The sequence below is a fragment of the Eptesicus fuscus genome, chromosome 2 (genome assembly GCF_027574615.1).
Source record: "Eptesicus fuscus isolate TK198812 chromosome 2, DD_ASM_mEF_20220401, whole genome shotgun sequence".
NCBI lineage: Eukaryota > Metazoa > Chordata > Mammalia > Chiroptera > Vespertilionidae > Eptesicus > Eptesicus fuscus.
In genome coordinates, this window is record NC_072474.1 from 106740303 (window position 1) to 106762523 (window position 22221).

General features: G+C 39.4%; 1 protein-coding gene across 2 annotated transcripts in view; it reads right to left on the bottom strand.

Annotated features, from left to right (window-relative positions):
- Positions 1-22221, bottom strand: part of SLIT2 (slit guidance ligand 2) — a 343264-nt gene that overhangs the window by 103660 nt on the left and 217383 nt on the right. For both annotated transcript variants that reach the window (XM_008140178.3, XM_008140176.3), the window contains exons 8-11: positions 20400-20563; positions 17602-17740; positions 3577-3648; positions 2357-2428 (exon numbers count right to left, since the gene is read on the bottom strand). In XM_008140178.3, coding sequence (XP_008138400.2) covers positions 2357-2428; positions 3577-3648; positions 17602-17740; positions 20400-20563 — 447 coding nt within the window. The remainder of the gene's footprint in view (positions 1-2356; positions 2429-3576; positions 3649-17601; positions 17741-20399; positions 20564-22221) is intronic.

Genomic DNA, 22221 nt, shown 5'->3' on the forward strand with positions numbered 1-22221 from the left:
TTTTATAGTTCTTTGGAACAATAGGAACATCTGAAGGCAGCTCCTGCACCTGCTTCTAGAAGGAAGGCTGGGAATTCTAAACTCAGCTTCACCATTGGAATTTCCACTCTAGGATAGCAGGTCACTATCTAGGTACTAGGATGCAGCAACACTGGTGCCCAGGCTTTGAATGCTCCTGTCCAGTTGGAAGCCAGAATACCTACTCAGGATAAAAATATCCGAACCAGAAACCTATTAAGATGGCTATCCTGTAAAAGGTGCTAAGGGCAAGCCTTATTATCTAAATATACGGTAGAGAGCTATAGTTACAAATTAAAAACAATGTATATCGGAGAGGTAAAACACTCAGCAAGTTTAAAGACAGTAAAGAGAAAGCAGAGGTTACTCCCATTTTCATTTTCCTTGAAAACCAGGAGTAAAATGCAAGGTCCCGAGCAGCAGAGTTAACAGGAGACCAAGGAAAGACTGTAGGAAGTGGGAATACAGAAATGAGAATCAAAATACAACAGCCCTTCACTGCAGACCTCGGTGGAACTGGGGAGCTCCTTAGTGAAGAGAGGTAATTAGAATAAGTGAACTACAATCTTTTGCAAGGGGTTAATTAAAAAAAAAAAAACGGGAAAAGAGGAATACTATAGCTTGAGGATTGGGGGTATAAAAATTCTCAGGGATAATTAAAATCCAGAAACATACAAATTGGTAAGTATCAGAAGAATCTGTCAAGACCATATCTGGTATCTCTTGAATTCTTATCTGTGTGCTTTAACAGAACCAGCAGGGGAGTGATCTTGCCCCCCCCACTTTAGAGAGAGAACAGCTGAAGCACAGGGGACTTAGTAAGAACTCTCCACATCTCTTTGACATTTACTAGTAACGATTACTTTTGAGGCACAAATACTTGAAAGACTAGGAATTGGTATGTGGACTTGACTTCTGTTCTGCCCTTTTGACTGGAAGGCTATCTGTATTTACTTTGGATGGTATTATTGTCCAGAATAGCATACACGGTACTTTATGGACAATTAGGGTGATTTAACTGTGTTTTACATTAAACTTTGTTATTTTAGAATCTGACAGCCCACCCTGAGGGCAATCCATGACTACACTTTACATCTTCTGCCAACAATTGTTCCCCTAGCCTTGGACTTTCTGTAGTAAAACAAACAAATAAACACCCAAAACAAACAATGAACCTAAGCAGACACTGCTGAAGTGATAGTTTCTTATTTTCTTTTTTTAAAGAAATACGTCGTTTTCTGAGCAGACCAGCAGCGCAATCTGAAGACCCATGTGCTCAGGTGATTGCACCTGTTTCGTTCTCCCCTTGGTACAAGTGGGTGTAGCTGTTATATAAACCCTGGGTGTGTATCTGGGTCTTGCACATTTATATCATGGAATTCTCACTGGCTCCCAAGGAATTCTGAAATTCATAGAGGTCTGCAGTAATTTACATCAATAGAAACCATTCTCTAAGCATCAACTCATTAAAAATACATGCAAGCCTCCGTTTTCAAACATTAAAGTTAAAATTTGAAATAAAGGTGACTTTACTTGCTGGACTTCTGAAAATTTTTACAAGTTTAAAGGAATGACAGGCTTTACCTATTTATTTTAGAACCACTTTAGCTATCTCCCTGAAAGTCCTTCTGACATTAAAAACCTGTAAAACTGTTCTTATCTTTGAACTGTTAGAGATTAAAGCTGGTTCTTTCGGGGAAGTCTGAAGGTGAGAAAGCAGGGAGTTGAGGGGGTCTCTCCCTGGACATATTCCACTGTCCTCTGCGAGACACCGCTCAGCAGAGTGGGGACTGACGCTGTCTCTAGAGATCTAGCGGCTTCAGGATTATAAATACAACATTGACCAGAGCACTCCAAAATAAACACTTCCCCTTCATTTTAGAAACCAAAATGATCAAAAAGGGGGCTCTTACTCTTGCTCTCTAAACAGCAAAATTATCAAGTCCTAAAATACATACCCTAAAACTGGTTGATTTTTTTTTACTTATTGATTTCAAAGAGGAAGGGAGAGGGAGAGAAAGATCCATTGGCTGCCTCCTGCACGCCCCCTACTGGGGATCAAGACCGCAACTCAGGCATGTGCCCAGACCAGAATCGAACGGTGACCTCCTGGTTCGTAGGTTGATGCTCAACCACTGAGCCACACCGGCTGAGCTAAAACAGACTGATTTTAGTGACAGGTAACACTCCTCAATGAAAACAGCGGAATTCACTAATGACTAATAATAATTCATAATTCATAATACAAAAACTTAAAGGGGTAATTTTTAAAAATCCAAATGAAAAGACGGAGCCACGATTAAGTGCGCTTTCCTTCAGGGCTGCGGTCAATACTCACAGTGAATTCAGGGAGCGCAGTCCTTGGAAGGCGTCTGGTGCCAGTTCGGAGATCTGGTTATTGCTCAGGTCGCTGAGATCAGAAATAGGGTTAGGTTATATTCAATACAACGACAGCGAGATTTACTGCAGGAGAAAGCTCTTTCTCACCTTCGTATGCTGATTTTGCACCTATCAATACGTGTATATAATTTGTAACATAAAATGTATGAAGTGTCCTTAATTTTAAAAAGTCACCCTTTTAAATCAATTATTGACTACCAGAGGCCCGGTGCACTAAATTCGTGCACGGGGGGTGTGTCCCTCAGCTCAGGCTGCACCCTCTCCAATCTGGGACCCTTTGAGGGATGTCCGACTGTCCGTTTAGGCCCGATCTTACCGGGATCAGGCCTAAACGGGCAGTCGGACATCCCTCTCACAATCCAGGACTGCTGGCTCCCAACTGCTCGCCTGCCTGCCTTCCTGATTGCCCCTAACCGCTTCTGCCTGCCAGCCTGATCACCCCCTAAACACGCCCCTGCCAGCTTGATTGATGCCTAACTGCTCCCCTGCCAGCCTGTTTGCCCCAACTGCCCTTCCCTTGCAGGCTGACTCACCCTTAATGGCCCTCCCCTGTAGGCCTGGTCACCCCTAACTGCCCTCCCCTGCAGGCCTGGTCCCCCCCAACTGTTCTCCCCTGCAGGCCTGGGTCCCCCCCAACTGCTCTTTCCCTGCAGGCCTGGTCGCCCCAACTTCCCTCCTCTGCCGGCCTGGTCACCCCTAACTGCCCTCTTCCCTGCAGGCTTTGATCACTCCCAACTGCCTTCCCTTGCAGGCCTGGTCCCTCCCAACTGCCCTCCCCTGCTGGCCATCTTGTGCGAGCCATCTTGTGTCCACATGGGGGCAACCATCTTGTGTGTTGGAGTGATGGTCAATTTGCATATTACTCTTTTATTAGACAGGATTTTCTTAATTAGAAAAGATGCCATGTCTTATTTTTGAATATAGAACATCTAAGATTTGGCTGCACTCATGTGAATAAATATGTAAAATTAGAGAGAACCTTAAAATATTACATAGTTTAGCTATTAATATTACATATTATAGAACTAGCATCAAACAGTCCCATCACTTAATATTTAAGCTAACACCTAAATATTCATACTTAGATGGATGTCCTTGCACGGTCATGACCCATAAAATTTTAAAAATTACACATATTTCAGAACATTTTTCACTCACATTCTTCTAAGCTTTTTATATGGTGAGAAAGCTCCAGGAGGGATGACCTTGATTGAGTTCTGTTCCAGACGTCTGCAATAAAAAAATTCATTTTTTAAATGGAAACCTGAGCTCTCAGCTATGTTTAATTCAAACCTGCGATTCATGTCAAGAAGAAAAGTTGATGCACTTTATGAGTAATATTTCCTTTTTTTTTTCTTCTAAAAAATGAACATTATAACTAATTGTTCTGTGACCTAAATGTGGAGCAAGACTGGGGAAAAGAAAAAAAACAACAAGGCAATTAGAAGAAAAATAAAAAAAATTCCTAATTTTTAGGCATTACATGGCCATTAATATTTAAGACTCGACTTTGTACAAAGAGAAAGCACCTGTAGGGAATTCATTCGGGAGTACATTTTAATAACCCTATTTCAGTAAGAGAAATATGTAGTAACACTGGGTAGATATATCACATGTTTTAGAGATAATTATAACTCTTCCACAAAGGAAATTATTGTAGAATATTAAATCTTATAAACCTTTTATGTCCTCTACAGAAAGTGTATTATACATTAAAAAAAATTGTTATACTCAGAAAATTAATTTTGAAGCTTCTTATGAAGCAAAATCTTAAATTCTAAATCCATAAGTACTACAGGCATTTTCAGTAAGACTGTCTGGATTCTGATTCATTATGTGAATATTTCATGTGGAAAGCACTGCAGCAAAGTGCATTAAACACAACTGAAGTATTTTTATGATGCACTAAAATCAAACAGTTGAAAATAACTCTCATATTTTCTACTCTATGGTTCTGCTATCAGAGAAAGACAAGATTCTACCCACCTGGTTATGAAAGAAAAAGAAATACATCTTTTTTAAAGTGTTTTCGTAAATATTTTAGTCCATCAAAAATGGTGCCTCTCAGCCTCATGTCTATCCATATAAATGTCCTATTAAACATTTCCAGTCCCCTTCCCCTCTTCTCTTCTGCCCTATGCCCAAGACAGCTGACTTCTGGGAACTAGGCTTTTTGCCTACTGCTTTTTTGTGACTTGGCCAATGAGGGGCACAGGTTGGAGACTGAGGTAGGAAGAGGGGAGAAGCCAGGATAGTCTCCCCTCAGGGGAGGTTCTCAGCAGTCCTCTCTTCTTCTTAACTTCGTCTCTGGCTGGGGCCACCTCCTGACTTAGTGTAATCTCACTTTCTTCTTAGGTCATTGTAGCCCTGGGGGTGGACAGCCTCCTAATTTCTGTGTCATATTTTAGGACTGTTAAATTCATTCCTCAGATTAAATCCCTCTGCTGAAGTACCTGGCATGAGCTCCACTTTCATGCCTGGATTAAAAATATATGTACTTATAAATAGATGTTATATCTACTTATATATTTATAAATGAGTATATATAATGATTAAATGTGTCGTATACATCAGTTCATTTTTATTGAATGCTGGTAATACTTTAATATACTAGGATATGTTATCGATTAATGAACATCAATTCAAAACAAATAAAAGATCCCTAGGAGATTTAGTAACAGTGATTAAGTATTGGTCTTTTCTGATTCCATAGCCCTTTCGAGGCATCTCCATCCTCATTGCCCTTGAACTCAATGTGGCTTTGATATTGGTAACAATCCTTCTTTCCTTGCATGTGACACTACATTCCCCTGGTTCTCACTCTGCTTTTCTTTTTCTCACCTTATCGCTTTGCTTCTAACCCCAACACATTGAGCTATTCCTCAAGTTTCTGTCCTTCCTCTCTTACAAAAAAGGTAACATTCAGTCTCTATCACCTGAACCATTAGTCATAATTCTCCCTCTAAAAAACAGAAGTAATTCTGTTCACATTAAAGATAAATTCAAGTTAACTTATAAAATATGTAAGGAATAAAATTTAAATTGCCCATTATGCACTACTAAAATTGGTGAATTTATTTCTTATGCATGCATATTTATTATTTTCTATAATTGAAGTATTCGTATAGAAAGAATTGGAGTTGTGTCCTTTATAACAAATACCATATCATACATGTTTTCTTCTATCATTAAAATTTTTGGAAGACATTATTTTAATGTCTTTTAATATCCAATTATCAAAATGTTTTCCCAAATCATTTCCAGTTATTAGCCATTTAGGTTAGTAATACTTTTACATCTTTATTCATAATACTGTTCAGTCATTTTAAGGCGACTGAAACATGGCCACCTTTGGAGGCCTTACTTTATTTTCTCAGGTATGGGTGGCGGCATCTTTCTCCATCTACCCGGGGGCATTCTCTTCCCAGGGCTTTTACCTCCCTTATTCCATTTTTTACATATTTTCCTCCACCAAGTTGTTGGCTGTTAACTGGCAGGTTTATCCCAGGAGACAAGAAATAAACGGCACCTCGATTACTTATCTAGGTCCTAACAAGGCATATTTTTCTCAAAAGTTCTAAATATAACAAAGGGCATTTAAATAATTTCCCTGTTACATTATAGATTAGAACATTACAAATTGATGGTTTAGAGACACTTTTTTTTGGCTGCAATCCATTCTTAGAGTTAAATTTTAAGAAGTCTAAAATGTAATCAATAAAAATAAAGTTAAAAGAAACCATAGTTGGCATATTATAGATTATAGAACTTTTTTCAAATCCAGACCAATGAAACATTTCATTTTGTTAAAGATTTGCTCAAAAGATTATAATGATATGATGAGAAAAATTAAAAAGTCTTAGTGACTAGTAGATTTCATTTAACAGTAATGTAAAACAAGCTCATATAACTAATTTTCATAAATTTCAGGTTCTTGAAAATAAGAAAACCAGAATATATTTTATAAACTACAAACCGCACATATCCCAAATGGTATCCAAACTCCTACAAAATAAAGGGGGAAATATTTAAACCAAATTATAAAAAAATCAATAAGAAAAATATTAAGACTTTTCAGATGAAGGTTTAAAAACGCAAATGAAATGTACATTTTTTATCTCTGCTGTCCTCTAATCTTCTATTTTAATAGCACAGGATCTGCTGAATTTTATAAGGTGCAAATATGAATCCATTGTTCCATGAAGAATCAAATTTAAAAATTCAGGGTTATGAAAACAGATAGTGTAATGGCTAAGATAAATTTTCGTGCTATGGATAAAACCCATAATGATTAAGAGTCTTCCAAATGCTAGTCCTTCATAGAAAGAAAATTCAGTATTTGGAATTTCAAGGTAAAAATAGATTTAGAAAACTAAATAAGGGAGGGAGGAAATTCTATAAATCACTTAGTGTAAAAAAACTTTTTTTTTAATGTATAAAAGTAGACAGAACCTTACCATTTTCCTTTTTCGCCACAGAATGTATGTGACAATTCTAAAACATTTCATCACTGTGTATGTGTATCCATATCTATCTATCTATCTCTATCTATCTATCTATCTATCTATCTATCTGTCTATCTATCTATCTATCATTTATCTGTTTTACGTAAAAGCAATTTGCTGCTACTACTTCATCAAAACCATAAGGGAGCTTTCCTTAGAAGTTCAATGAGATAAAAAAAAAAAAATGGAGACAGTTTTCTAACTGCTCCAATCCAAAAATTAAAAATAATTTACCCAGTAAAGATCTTTCCTCCCCACTCATAAACATTTTTTCTCTTATTCATTAATTACTGATTTTTATATGAATAAAAGATGTCTTCATACTTTTAGAGTTCCCAAAGAATGAACTGCAACCAATATATATCACCTTCTACTGCCTAATTCAGATTATAGAAAATGAAAAAAACGATCAAATCTTACATCAGTAGAGTATGCAGCGCAGTGTAGCTGGGCAATTAAAAAGCTCCAACTAGTTCTGAAGCCACATAGAAGATAGATAATGATGTGAAGACACTTTCAGCTCACTGTCCAATTCCCAGGCATTAGTCTCAATATCTTCAAACTAGATTATTTTGACAAACCATACAAAATAACATCTACATGCCAACAATGGAGTAGCTCTCTCTCCAAGAGACATTAATGTTGTGTATCTGTCTATACACAAAGACAACCATGTGTAGCTTAGTGATTAGAAGCTTACGGAGACTGGGATTACATTATATTTAAGTCACTCATTTGCTTTCTGGACCTTGCAAAGTTACTTTGCTTCTCTGTCTCAGTTTCTCCTTCTGAAAAATGAGGAAAGTAAAACCTATCCTAAGTGTTTTGGTAAATAATAAGATGTAGAAGAAAATATATGATATGTTTTTTTCTTCTTGCACAAAAAATGGGAAAATAATAAAAATATGAGAATATACATAACCACACATATGATACTTAGCATTACATAATGCCTACAATATATTTTAGTCACACACATATACACATACACATAGATTATATAATTGAATAAATCTGGTACATGATTTGATCTCTAATATAAAATAAATACATATGGTTCTAAAACATGTTTTTAAACAAATAAGCAATAAAGATTTTCAGATAACTCAGTAACTATCTATTAAACACATATACACATACATCATTCATATGGAGGCTAAAATATATATATATTGTGTGTGTGTGTGTAATTTCCATTATAAACATATTTAACATATAGCTTAGAAACTAAAATAGTTTAAACTGGCCAATGTGGCTCAGTGGTTGACCATTGACCTATGAACAAGGAAGTTGAAGTTCGATTCCCAGTCAAGGCACATGCCTGAGTTGCTGGCTCGATCCCCAGAAGCGGGGTGCAGGAGGCAGCCGATCAATGATTCTCTCTCATCATTGATGTTTCTATCTCTCCCTCTCCTTTCCTCTCTCTGAAATAAAGAAAAACATATTTTAAAAAACCTCAAAAAGTTTTTACAGCACCAGTAAAGTATGAGATTGGATTGATGGTATCTGTAACATACACAGCCCAGATGCCGATTATGCATGGCAATAAAACTGACAGTTCTTTGCAATTTCCCCATCTGCTTTTAATGTAAATGGCAAAAGCAGCTGCCAGAGCACAGAATATAGATTTGATGGGGTGAAGGGGGGTGTGGAATGACTCCAGCTTCTGAATCTGGGATTGCCCAGTGTGGCCAAAGCTCCTCAGACTAAGGAACATCAGCCGGCATTTGAAAAGGAGGAAGCAGGGATGTTCCTTTGAGGTTCGGGATTCTCTTGCCTCTTACATAATATTTCTAAAGTGGGGACTTTCTATTTCTGGAATGTTACTTCTAACGTTAGTAGTAAATGCCATTGAAATCCTTCATCTGTCCCCACAGGAAATGGCCCAGGATTCTTTTAGAACCGAATATTATTCCTGTTATGTAATTGCAGTCTCCAGAACTTTGTAAGTTTAATAAATATTTCAGCAGCTGAATGAATATTGGCCCCTAGAGGGACGGACTTTGCATATACTAACGTTTTTGCATTAGGACTGTGCCCACACTAATTATCAGCCATCCCTTCCTTGCCTGGCATGACTTATTGCTGAAAATTGTCCATTTCCTTAATCTCATTTTATTTCTCGTGACATCATTCGAGGGTACATTCCCCTGAGTGTAAACTCAATTGATGTTTTCATAGAAGAATTAATTCTTTTTTCCACTTGGTCTTTAGGCCTGTAAAGCAAGACAAAAATGAGTGTGTGTTCCTATTGACGTCATATTTCAGGCAGTGACCCTTCAAGTGTTAACATGTTCATGCATTCACTCCTATGGATGCATATTCAAACACACAGATACACTCAATGCACACATCACCTGATTTGGTTTAGAGGGAAATGTAGAGGCATATGGCTCACTGATTTCAGGGGGACAGAGTATCCTACCTAATAATAGAGTAATATGCAAATTGACCGTACCTTCACTATGCCCACGATTGGCCAGGAGGCGTGGGGGGGCGGGACTCAGGGTGGCCGGGGTGGCTGATTGGGCCGGTGGGATGCTGAGCTCACATCGCCTGTGGCAGCGCGAGCTCAGCGTCTGCGCCATGGCTGTGCTGCGGCACAGAAGGGGCCTCTGGGGCAGCGAGCTCACATCCCGCCGCCGACCATCAAAAGCAGGGAGCTGGGTGTCCGCTCCAGCACCAGCGGGCCGACACCCAGCTCCCCCACAATCAAAAGCGGGGAGCTGTGTTCGCTCCGGCACCAGTGGACCCCCTGCCATCAAAAGTGGGGAGCAGGCTGCCAGCAGTGTCTGTGGAGCGTGCTAGGCTTTGCGGGGCAGTGGATATGGCCTGGATGGCAGGTTAGGCCTAGGGGACCCTACATGTGCATGATTTAATCATGCACTGGGCCTCTAGTAGATACAGAATGCCAATAACACTACGTTTTCTACGTGATTTTTCTTTAGCAATCCAGGAAAGAAAAACATAATTTCTGTTGCTTTGTTTTTCATTAATAACTAAAACCTGCCCTAGCCGGTTTGGCTCAGTGGATAGAGTGTTGGCCTGTGGAGTGAAGGGTCCCAGGTTCGATTCCGGTCAAGGGCACATGACTGGGTTGTAGGCTCGATCCCCAGTACAGGGGTGCAGGAGGTAGCTGATTAATGATTATTTCTCATTACTGATATTTCAATCTCTCTCTCCTTCTCCCTTCCTCTCTCTGAACTCGATAAAAAGATATTTAATTAAAAAAAAATAACTAAAACCTCGTGAACACTTACCATGAATCAGGCACTGAACAAAGTCCCCCATGTGGTAGTGATTTTAGTTTTAAAAATATTATACAAATTATCTTTATTCATCACTTATTTGATAGTATTACTCAATAAGTGGGTAGCAATTTGCATTCTCCCCACCCTGAGTTATTATCCAAGTTATCCATTATTTTTCTCCTAAAGTTAGATGGCACCATGATTGCTAGTGGAATTTGAACTACATAAATTTTCAACTTAATCCTTCCAGCTGATTATACAAATACTAGAGGCCCAGTGCATGAAAATTCATGCACTGGAGGGGGCGTCCCTCAGCCTGGCCTGACTCCTCTCACAGTCCGGGAGCCCTCAGGGGCGGGAGGTGACCTGGCGATCAGGGGAAGGTGACAACCCATTACACCTCTACTGCTGCCACTGTTGGCAGCGCAAGCCTCGGCTGGCCCTGGTTACCTGAGCCTTGGGCGGCCCTTGGAGGCTGGACAGCCACCATCCGAGGCTTGCCTGCACCTCGGGCCGGCCCTGGGCTGCTGGAGGGCTGAGGGGACTGGGGTACTCCGGAGGCAGGCGCACGGTGTGGCTGGACCCACCTTGGGTGGGGCTGAAGGGACTGGGCGCCGCCATGTTGTGGCTGTGGGCACCGCCATATTTGAGGGTGTGGCAGTCAATTAGCATATTCCCTCCTTATTGGCTGTGGGCACCACCATCTTTGTGACTGCGTGAGGGTCATTTAACATATTCCCTCTTCATTAGATAGGATAAATCTAGAATTTAATTCCAAAAAAAAAAAAAAAAAAGACTCTTTTCATTTGTCTGAGAATGAATAAATACTTTGCCTATACCTCAGCTGCCTTTATTTTTATGCTGAAGTCTAGCCAGGTCTTATTTTACATCTTATGGTACCCACTTTTTCCTGTAAATGATTTTAGGAAACTACCATACAGCACAAGGGCCACTTCTTGGAGTCTCCTCCCATCACTGCCTGCTGCTACGTGGCCTTCATCATGCCATAGACAGGCTGTTGCTATCTCATTATCACTGGGCTCCTTCCCTCCAAACCACTCCCCACTCCATGGTGGGAGAGTTTTCTAACACATCTAACCATGCTACTACTCAGCTCCACACTTTCTTGTATCCTATTGTCATCCAAACAGGCGTTTCTGCAAGACTAGACTTCTGCTTTATGTTCTATCATCTTAAAACTCTTAATTTCTCAAATATATACTCCTCTCACTTGATTGGGACTTTGCACATGTTCTTTCCTGTCTAAAAAGCCCTCAATTTCTCTGTTTCAGACTTGAAGATTCCCTGATTCTCCCAGGCAAACCCAGGGGCTCCTTTCTCTGTGTTCCCTGTGCGCATGCATTTTATGACTTATCAAATAGTTTAAAAAATACCCATATGTATTTTTTTAGTATGTAGAATTTAAAAGAACTAAGAGTTCAAAATTTTGGAAGGAGCCAGGGTAGCAATAGCATGTAAAATCGGTTAAAAGTATATGGTAAACGTGTCTAAACAAAAAAAAAAAAAAAAAGGAGGAACAAATGTATGTTTTTAAAGTTATATTTAGTATCACAAATGGAGGCTGTAATCAGATATAGCATTCATGAATTATTCTTACTGCCACTTCTTTATATGTATGCATGCCAGTGGTCCAGAAGAGACTACTAGTAAAAGGACAAAAGGACTCCCAAATCTCACTCATGTCCATCATTGTGACTCCTTCTCAGCCGTGTTTATTACTGATGGAGTAAGAGTAGTCCAGTGAGTGTACACAGGAAGGTGAGTTTCCATCATATCTATTTGAATAGCATGTCTGAAAATAGTTCTATTCTCTGAGAATTTGCAGTCCATCTTGGAAAACGTTGAAACAACACTTAATGTTCTGACAACATTGCTACACCCTTCCCCTTCCATGATTTAAACTTTTCCCTGACCATCTTCTCTCAAACAAACAACAACAGCAGCAGCAGCAACACAGATGTGTAGGGCTCCCAGCTTCTGAGCCCTAAAAAAGGCAACCAAGAGTAAAGCCAGTAGATATTAAGAGTCACAGAGACATTCTAAATTGTTACAATTTATGTTCTTACTAACTATTCTCCATGATGTATGGACTTTCTGTATAATGCTTTGAACAGGTGACATGCCACAGAAAATCTATAACTGGATTGAAGAGGACTAAATGTCTACTTTATAGCCATCCATCACATTGTATTTGTAATTTTATACCTCAGAATGTGATTTAAGAAATTAATTCTGAGGGTTTGATATACACAGAATCAATTTGCTGTTAATGATTTGTTGCCATGGGCCGGCTCATCCACGGGCTTGCCTCTGGCCTTCCATCTGAATGAAAACAAGGTTTGCACAAGCGGAGATCAACGTAGCAAAGTACTAGCAACAGCTTCTTTCTTTTAAACCTAACTTCACCTTGTATTACACATTCTATTTTCCCCTTCTGTCTTCATTAATCCACATCCCTTCGTCATATGGGGGGTTGGGGCGTATCCAGCTGTGCTCCCCAGCACTGTCCTCCCCACCCACACTATGCTAAGTGTTGGGGCAGAAATGGTGAGGAGAGAGACATGGTCCTGCCCCCTTAAAGCTTTCAGTCTAATAGAATAGTGTGACATGATTCAAAATATCAAATTAAAGCAAGAGAAGTTCTGTGCCGATGAAAGCCAGAGGGAGTGAGAATGCTTAACACAGAACAAGACAATGACATTACAGTAGTTCTAGGCATGAAGCAATTTGAGACAGCCCTCAGTTCTGCAAGCATTCTTACATGCCTTCTCTATGCCTCTTCCGTGTTCTTTTGATGTGTAAGTTTCTTAAAGTTCTTAATGTCCTGTTTTTGTTTTTTTTTCTGAGTAATCAGTTAGTCTCTCCTGATTTTTTTCAATGATTGCCCTGTATACTGTCCCAACAAGCTGAGCCATGCCTACCTTCCTTTGGCAGCTGGATAAAGAAAGGGACATGGACCAGGGAGACAAATAAACTTAAGGTTGAGGCCAGTTTAGCCATTTAGCAATTGAAGGATTTCTGTTTTACAAGATTTCCTAACTGTTTTGAGCCCCATCTTTTTTAAATGAGGTTGGCAGCCTTTAAGCCTGTGAGGTAAGTGTACATGTCTTCCTTGCGGAGGGAAGGCGGCCTTAGAGGAAGATGCCTAAGACATCTGTAGGAAGACTGGAGTGAGTATTACATCTAAGGAAGGAGGAGGACTATTAGGTGCGGTGATTAGGCCAGAATCAGTTCCTGTCTTCATTAGAACCTCGGCTTTAGTAGGGAAAAGGAACAAATGCACAAATATACATGTAATTACAACATGTAATGAGTAGGTGCAGTCAAAACCTGATTTCTAACCTACAAAGGGGAGGACAGAGCCTGGGTCACGGTAAAATCATCGGGATAATGAGGCCCTTGGGAGGAAACCACCAACCTTTACCTAACATTTCCCTCTGCACTAGTGTTTCCCAATACACCCCACAAGGGTCAATGAGAAGATCAGATGATATAATGTGGGGATAATATCCAACATTGCAGGTATTGGACAAACGTTAGTCTCTTTCTATTCTTCCTTCTCCAAGTTACTTCAATTCTGACTTTAAAAGACTATTTCCCTTCTATAGCTTAACAAATAATTTTTAAAGCAAATACCAGAAGTGTGTAATTATAGATGCAAGCACAAAATAGAATTAAAAAAAAAAAAGATGGTCAAGGTTTTTTTGGCACTTGATTACTCCAACACAGAGCACATACATGCTTTCTTTTGGTCAGAATTATATTATGAGACATTTGCAGGAATCAGGACATACCACATAGGAAATCAACTCAACATTATCAAATGAAATATATAATAACCTCCAATAAAGAAATTCTACTAACACTTCATGGTAAAATCCAGATTTGAAAGGTATTTGAAAAATATGGGTGTTTATAATGTTCAGTTCCTTATATATTAAAACCCTGAAATCTATAAAAAAATTTCAAAAGTTGTATATCTTTATTTCCACATTTTCTGAATCTTACTGATGTCCTTTATTCTAATAAAAAATAAGTGTAATAAAAGGAATAAGTTACTAAACTGGTAAGTTATGCCAATATAACTGATGGTAATGGCGGTATTTTGTTGAAGATCAATATGATTTATTATCAGCTGCTCTACTGATAAAGCTGATAATGTAATAATCAGAGAAGTAAAATTCACCTAGAGCTTCACATATATTTTCATTTCAACTTATAAATTTAATTTATTCTAGCTTTACCGAATACACCACCTCCCCAATATAGGCAAAACCAATGGGACATATTATTTTGTATAACTTTTATGTTACTAAATTCCACCATTATACAAAATCTATAGAGCATGCAAAATAGAAAAAAAAGTAGACTACATGAGATAAACCATTTTAAATGTCTCGTGTTACTTTCAGTCTTTCATTACTTACAGCCTGTTTTACTTTAGTGCCTCCAAATCTCTCGCTGGCACTTAGGCATTTCACAAATTTTGCTCATGGCCCTCTCCCTTGCCAGTCTTGGTTGCATTCCTCAGCTTCTTACACATGATCTGACCACAATCTCCCAGTCCTCATCCTTGACACTCTAGCTTCATCTTTGGTTCATTTTTCTCCATTATTCTCTCATCTCATCAAATTTCAAATTCCGTTAAATCTACTTCTGTATTAGCTATCATATCTGCTTCCACATCATCATTTTGACGGCTACTTATTAGCTCCTGCTCTCATGGCATCGTCCCTCGATCAACATCATCACCTCCTAGAGGCCTCAGGCCTGGTATTCTATCCTTTTGCCAACCACTGCGTAAGCTGTCTGATCGATTAATATTGAAGATTCAGATGAAAACTCCTGTATCCAGCTGCCTTCCAAATAAAGACAAAGATACTTATACTACCCAAGGCCCTCCATGAATTGGCTCCAGCCAACCTTTCTGACTTTGTTTTCCGGCTCTCTCAGGTTTCAAATACCAAAGTGAGCTTTGTAGTGTCTTGTATTACTGTTCTTATTGCCTTTGCTTATGATGTTCAATTACGATCGAAAGTCTTTCTCGTCTCTGCATTTCTACTCACTATCTATTCTTCAAAGCCTACCTCACAGGCTACCTCCTATATAAAGGCTTCAATGATCAAGGCACCATTTACTGAGTGATTACTATACCCTAAGCACATAAAGCTCTACATGTGTTAATTATTCCATCTCAAACACACAATAACCCTCAGCTTCAGATGTGGAGACAGACTCGTGGATGAGAAGTAATTGCCCATGGTCTCACAGACAGTAAACAGTGGGTAGACCTGTGGTCCTAACTAAAACTTTCTAATTCTGGTTCACCACTGTAACCCCCAGTTTACCCCCTCTGCAACAAATACCTTTGACTTTATTTGTTCCTTTCTCAGAGTTACTATTTTATACCTCATTTCATAGCTTTTAATTTGGATGTCAAATGTGTTAGTCACTTGTGGAAAGGTCTCTGGATAATTCATGCTGCCTTTATATAGTGTTTATTTAATAATGTTCAGGCCTGGCCTGGCTGGTATGCCTCTGGTTGAGCATCAACCTATGAACAGGATGTCATGGTTCATTTCCCATTCAGGGCATATGCCCAGGCTTCTGGCTCCGGCCCCAGAAGAGGAATGCAGGAGGCAGCTGATGAATGATTCTCTCTCATCCTTGATGTTTCTATCTCTCTCTCCCTCTCCTCTTCTCTGAAATCAAATAAATATATAAATGCATAAGCAAATAAATAAATGCTCATGCCTGGATAGATGAATATACGTGTACTATTCCCTATTCTAAAACTACTACCTAGTTCATCATGTATTATATCTTCTAAGATGAAGGTCCTTCCGTACCTTGTGGCTTGGAAAGTATACAGAGAGATGTCCTTTTCTGGGTTTATTTTCTTGGCATGCACCTCGTACTCCCATTCGCCGCAAAGGTACAATCCCTAACACATAACTCGCTGCCACCACTGCCCTAGGCTCCTGCTGTTTCTCTTTCGTGTGATGTCACCCACCTCTTCTAAAACCATACATTCTTCTCCTTTCCAGGTTCAGCTAAGAAATACTATACATATGTCTTCTATGCAAGGCAGTGTCCCATCAATCAGAAATAGGATAGGAATAATATGTGCCTTCATTATTCCATGTCTGGGTCAAATCTCCATAAATTCTAGAGTTCCTCAGAGGACCCTGACTAAGACAGCAAGGCTGCAAGCACATGTTTAAGCACACACTAGATACTTTAAAACAGTGACAGTGGGTCTTGTGAACTAAGGTTATTCTCACATAAATAAATTAGAGCAGTGAATTGGCAAAAAAATTTTAAAAAAAGGAAGGAGTCTAGACTTCTGGTGGTGAACACACGATAGAGAATATAGATGTTTTATTATAAAGTTGTCCACCTGAAATTTATATAACATGGTTAATCAATGTCACCCCAATAAATTATTAAAGAATAAAAATGATTTAATAAATAAAAGGTTTTTGAAAAATAACAAAGTTTTTGTGCCTACAGTGTAGATTTATCACAAGAAGTTGGTCCTACTTTATTATTTCAACCAAAAATGCCCAGTGCTATTTGTTTAGTTAAAGTTTAGAACTGGCTTCTAAAACAATAATATGACACCCAGGTGGTTAAGAGGTGCTTTCTTAGTGAGTGAATACCAAGGTAAGGATTTTCCCTGAGGTTTACTGCTCGAGCTGGTTAAAGCGGCCCCTCTGACATCACACATGGCCTTGTTTCCTGCACATGACCTCTGTTTGGCAGGGGCAAATGCTCACTGCGGCTGCGTACCTACAGGTATGAACCACTTCGTCAAGGGGATTTAACTTCTGATGGCTTTAACATCAACCCAAGTAGGCTCAAATGCTCCCTAACTTAAGTATCTTATATTTTTGACTTATATTATTACCCATTTTTATACTTTGTGGCGGATTGCACGATAGTTCACACACAACAGCTAAACTGCTTTTTAAACAGCTGAGCTCTTTTTGAGGAGGCCGAGCACCATCTAGCCATCCTGTTTCTATGATTTATTACCCCAGCTGTCTTATTTCCCTCCACTCAGGGCTTGAAACGGACTAGGGCAGACCCACACGGTCAGACTAGTAAAGCCCTGATTATTTCCCCTAAATAGCCCAATAACCCCTTCTCAAGGGAAGGAAATGTACTATTTCTCCTTAAAATACATTCCTTTTCTTTCTCCCTGTGCTTAAAAAAGACAAATCTTAGCCACTTCGACAAGATACTTAATTAAACAGAGTGAGGGTCAATACCATTCTGAAAGGAACATTTGTCTAAGCTAATTGATCAGATCTGCCTTTGATAAACCCAGACTCTCCTAAGGAAAGTCAGGGTCTGGGTCCCTGGGGAGGTGGAGGGTTGCGAGGGAGTTTCAGGACACATACATTTCAGTGATGGTCTCAGGCAGATTCGTGGGGATCTCCGCAAGACCTTTCCCACGGCAGTCTACGATATTGTTGCTACAGGTGCAAGCGGCTGGACAGTGCAAGACGCTGCAAGAAGGAGCCATAAATGACTGGTGACCTAAAAAACAAACAAAACGCAACATAAACAGCAAGTATATTCTTCCTCCTGAAACTCATAATTGTGAGACATGCAAGCTTATCTCAAATAACAAACAAAGCATGTCAAAAACATTTCTCTATATACCTGATTATAAAATGGTCTCTTATTTCTAAAATATACTTTAGGAAGCATGCATTTATATAATTTTGGGATAAATATCCAGATGAAGCAAATGAGATTTTAAATGGAATTATCCTATATAATAAAAGGCTAATATGCAAATCGACCAAACGGTGGAAAGACTGGTCGCTGTGATGCGCACTGTCCACCAGGGGGCAGACGCTCAATGCAGGAGCTGCTCCCTGGTGGTCAGTGTGCTCCCACAGGGGGAGCACCGCTCAGCCAGGAGCCGTGCTCACAGCTGGTGAGCTCAGCAGTGGTGGTGGGAGCCCCTCCTGCCTCCGCAGCAGTGCTAAGGATGTCCAACTGATGGCTTAGGCCTGTTCCCCCTGGAAACCAGGCCTAAGCCATCAGTCAGGCATCCCCTGAGGGCTCCCAGACTGCGAGAGGGCACAGGCCATGGTGAGGGATCCCTGAGTGCATGAATTTTATGCACTGGGCCTCTAGTACCAATTATAAGTGTAAGACTTGATATCATGGTGAGAAAGGCTAAATTCAGATTCTGAAAGTAAAATTCTATTCAAAACTATTCTGTGTTCCAAGAATACAGTAACTTCAGACTAGTCTATATTTCATTTTCTAATAAGCTTAAATAGAACTTGGTCTTTACTAAACTTATATGGTTTAACTTACTTTACCTTAAAAATAAAAATGTCCCTCTTGGTAGACATAGCTGTTGATTTTAAATAAGTAATCACGTGGCAATAAATGGGGGGGGGGAAACTAGCTCATGCTTAGTTTAACGTCTGAATAGGTTCAAAATGACCATTTTCTTTGGAGCTAGTATAATAATTTGTAACATGTCACTCTGACATTGTTAATTGATATGCTTTATTTTTTGGCTTCCTGTGGCCTAAAATGTTAGCAGAAGTAGTTTCCCGCAGGTATATAATTTAACTACTCATTATATGAAAACAAAATTATTTTGAAATGAGATTTTACTGTTTGAGGGATGCACAACAGTGTCAGCAGTATTTTAGCAAATGGGCAGGCGCACACATTGGCCACCGCAGCAGGGACAACCCTCTCGGGCCTGCAGAGAGAGCACCCGCCTGGTGGGGATACGCCGGGCAGAGGCTGCAGGCTATTCCTAACCCTGTCCCTCCCAACAAGCTCTCGGATTCCACAAACACACTCTCAGACTAAAAAAGAAACATGAACTTGCCTTCTTCCTCATCTAGAAAACAGGGAGGGAAAAGTGAAGAGAGAAAAAGTGGTTAGTGACAAATTGTGAGTCATTTCATTATCTAATTTTTTAAAAAATTCAACCAGGCCTATTGAGAACATTCCATGACATCACAAGAAAATTTTGTGTGGGTTATAAAAAGTGTGGGAAAGCACATAAAGAGGACTAAAAGGTAACAATGACTTAGAATCCTATACTGGCATCTCTTCCCATTCCTTCAAGAAACTGGTAACCATTTATGATGATGATGATGATATATATATATATATATAGATGTTATTAAAATGGCTTTTATTGTTTATTGAACAGTCAGTTCTAAATCAGAATCAGCCCTGTATTTATAAAGAAAATTATATGTTAATATGGATCAATAAAATACGAATTGGGGCAAAAATAAGTCTATGGTTTTTGTATGGAAATAATACAATAATTAATAAAAAATAATACAAGAATAAACTCTGTGTTATGCATACTCATAACTGTAAACCTACTTTTGCCCCACCCTGTATTAACATATAATTTTATAAATATATATAAATATCTATCTACCTATCTATATATCCATGGATTGGATATCAGACTACCTAGGGTTGAGATCCTTGGGTTAAACTATATAACCTTGAACAAGGTTACTTATTATATTTTTCTCAGTAATTTAACCTCTCGTATAGATATTACATTTCCCTACAATTGTTATGAGGGAGGTGAAATTAGGTAACTATATGTGAAATACTTAGATTGGTGTTTAAGCACATGGAAAGAACTTAAGTAAATGTCACCTACTGATATTTTATATCGCCCATGTCTTACTTTTGTTTTCATATTTTTGTTACTACAGCCAGTCATTTACCTCTTTTAAGTAGACCTCAACCCCTAGTATATATGTATACACAGAAAGTATTTTGTCACTCTGCAACTATAGTTATTTTTTTGAATTTCCCAGCAGAGATCCAGGATTAATTCATCATATTTCCAATGGTTAACATAAAAGTGGATAGAAATGATTACTTAAAGGGAAAATAACCAGTAGCAAATAGAACTAAAATCTAGGGATTTCCTATATTTCCCCTGGAGTGAAAACTGAAAAAGTCTTTCATCGTTCCTTAGGTACAAGTAATCAGTAATTATAAAGCACGCACTGATGTCTTAGAGCATATTATTATCATCACTAAAACAGAGGATTTCCATGGAGTGATTAGCACCCAATTGTACACATTAGTGAGAAACACGAAACCCTGAGAGCATGCATTTTTCACAGTGTCCTTGAATACAGCATACAGTAAGACCACATAAAGGTGCTTGCTCCCTTACCACTGCACACAAATTCTCGCTTCTGAACCTCAGCTACATTATGGCCCCTCAGGTGGGAGGGGCCCATGCACTGAGTGTAGAGGCCCACCCGAGGCCTCTGCCGCAGCCAGTCCGAGAGCCAGGCCAGGTGGCAGTCACAGTACAGGTTGTTGGAATGCAGTCGACTAAATGGTGGGCAAGAGGTTTAAAGCAAACACACACACACACAAAACAAAACAGAAATCGTTATTTCAAAACTTGGAAAAATCTTTAGTAATAACGTATAGCTTTGTTTCTTAACATTGAATTAGATAAAGCTTAGCAACTTGCCAGCAGATTACTTGTCTAAAAATGTAGCTGGTTTACAACCGCAGCATCGAGTCTCTCTTCTTTCACCTGTGAGCTAAGTAAGTCTGTGGAAACTGGAACATGACCGTGAGAATCTTTTGCCTAGGTTCATTCAAAACAGTCAAGAGAGACAAGCCCAAGGCAAATCGCTCTGCAGTGCTGATATACTGATAGCCAACGGGTGTTGGGGAGTGGGCAGGTAAAGCAGGGGGTAGGGCTAGGAGGCACGTTAATAAAACTCGTGGCTCCCAGTTTGAATGATCAGTCCGTCTCAACAGGAACTGCTTGCAAAATCTTTTTTAGCAGGTCACTTTCATTTTTGCTCAATAAGAAATAATAATAATTCCATATAAAACACTTCTTTCACCCTGGACAGGTGGCTCAGTTGGTTGGAGCATCGTTCCCTACATGGAAAGGTGGCAGGTTTGATCCCGGTCAGGGTGCATATGGGAGGCACCTGATGGACATTTCTCTTTCATATCAATGTTTCTCTCTCTCTCTCTCTCTCTCTCTCTCTCTCTCTCTCTCTCTCTCTCTCTCTCCCTCTCCTCTCTCTCCCTCTCTCTCCCTTCCTCTCTCTAAAATTGATAAACATCTGCGGGTAAGGATTAAAATAGAAAACACTTCTTTCAGGGCCCTATACTGATTTCCTTCTTTTTGTATAATATCAGAAAAAGGGATCAGCCGCATTTGGCTCTTGGGAACATACCCTCAAAGAGTAGAAACTGGAATTAAAAGACATAAGTGGCTGGGAGTGAAGGAATTAAGTGAGCCCCCTCTGCGTTGGCAGGAATCCACACCCGATCGTGGATCCCTTCCAAGTGGCAAATAGCACTTCGCCATTAATAAAACATCAGACAAATGTATCCACTAAATTAGGTAAATGACTTCAAACTGGCTTTTATGTTTTCTCAAACTAAAGAAAAGGACATCCAAAGCTATAAATCAAAGCATCGTTCCCAGAATCATCTATGACACGGTAATACCATTTTAGCCCTTTTTAGCTGATGTGCTCAATTCTAACCCAATAACAGTAATGGATATTAAAACGGAACTCAGTCCAGAAAGATAATTGGACCATAAAAATGGAATTTTTAAGTAGCGATGATGATATAGAATAATGAAACAAGCCAAGCAAGGGAACGGAAAGTTAGATGGCTCTTTTACATTCTCCTTGAGCTTGTAGATACGGAAGAGCCTTGTATGGAAACTAGACGGCACACCGCAGAGCAAAAAGCTCCATTGTGGGAAAGGTGGGCAACCTCGGCTCAGTGTGCGTGGAAGTCAGCGTGGCATCCTTTGGAAGCCGGGTGGCACATCCCACACCATCGTTCTCTAAACATTTCCTTGGGAACCACGCCCAGTACAACGGTTCAGTTACATGGGCTCGCGTGACGTACGAAAGGAAGATAAAAATGGAAAAGCTTGATTAGTAAGACGGACTGTGGTGGATCTCTACAAGAAAATGAGGCACACTATCAAAAATGCAGATGAT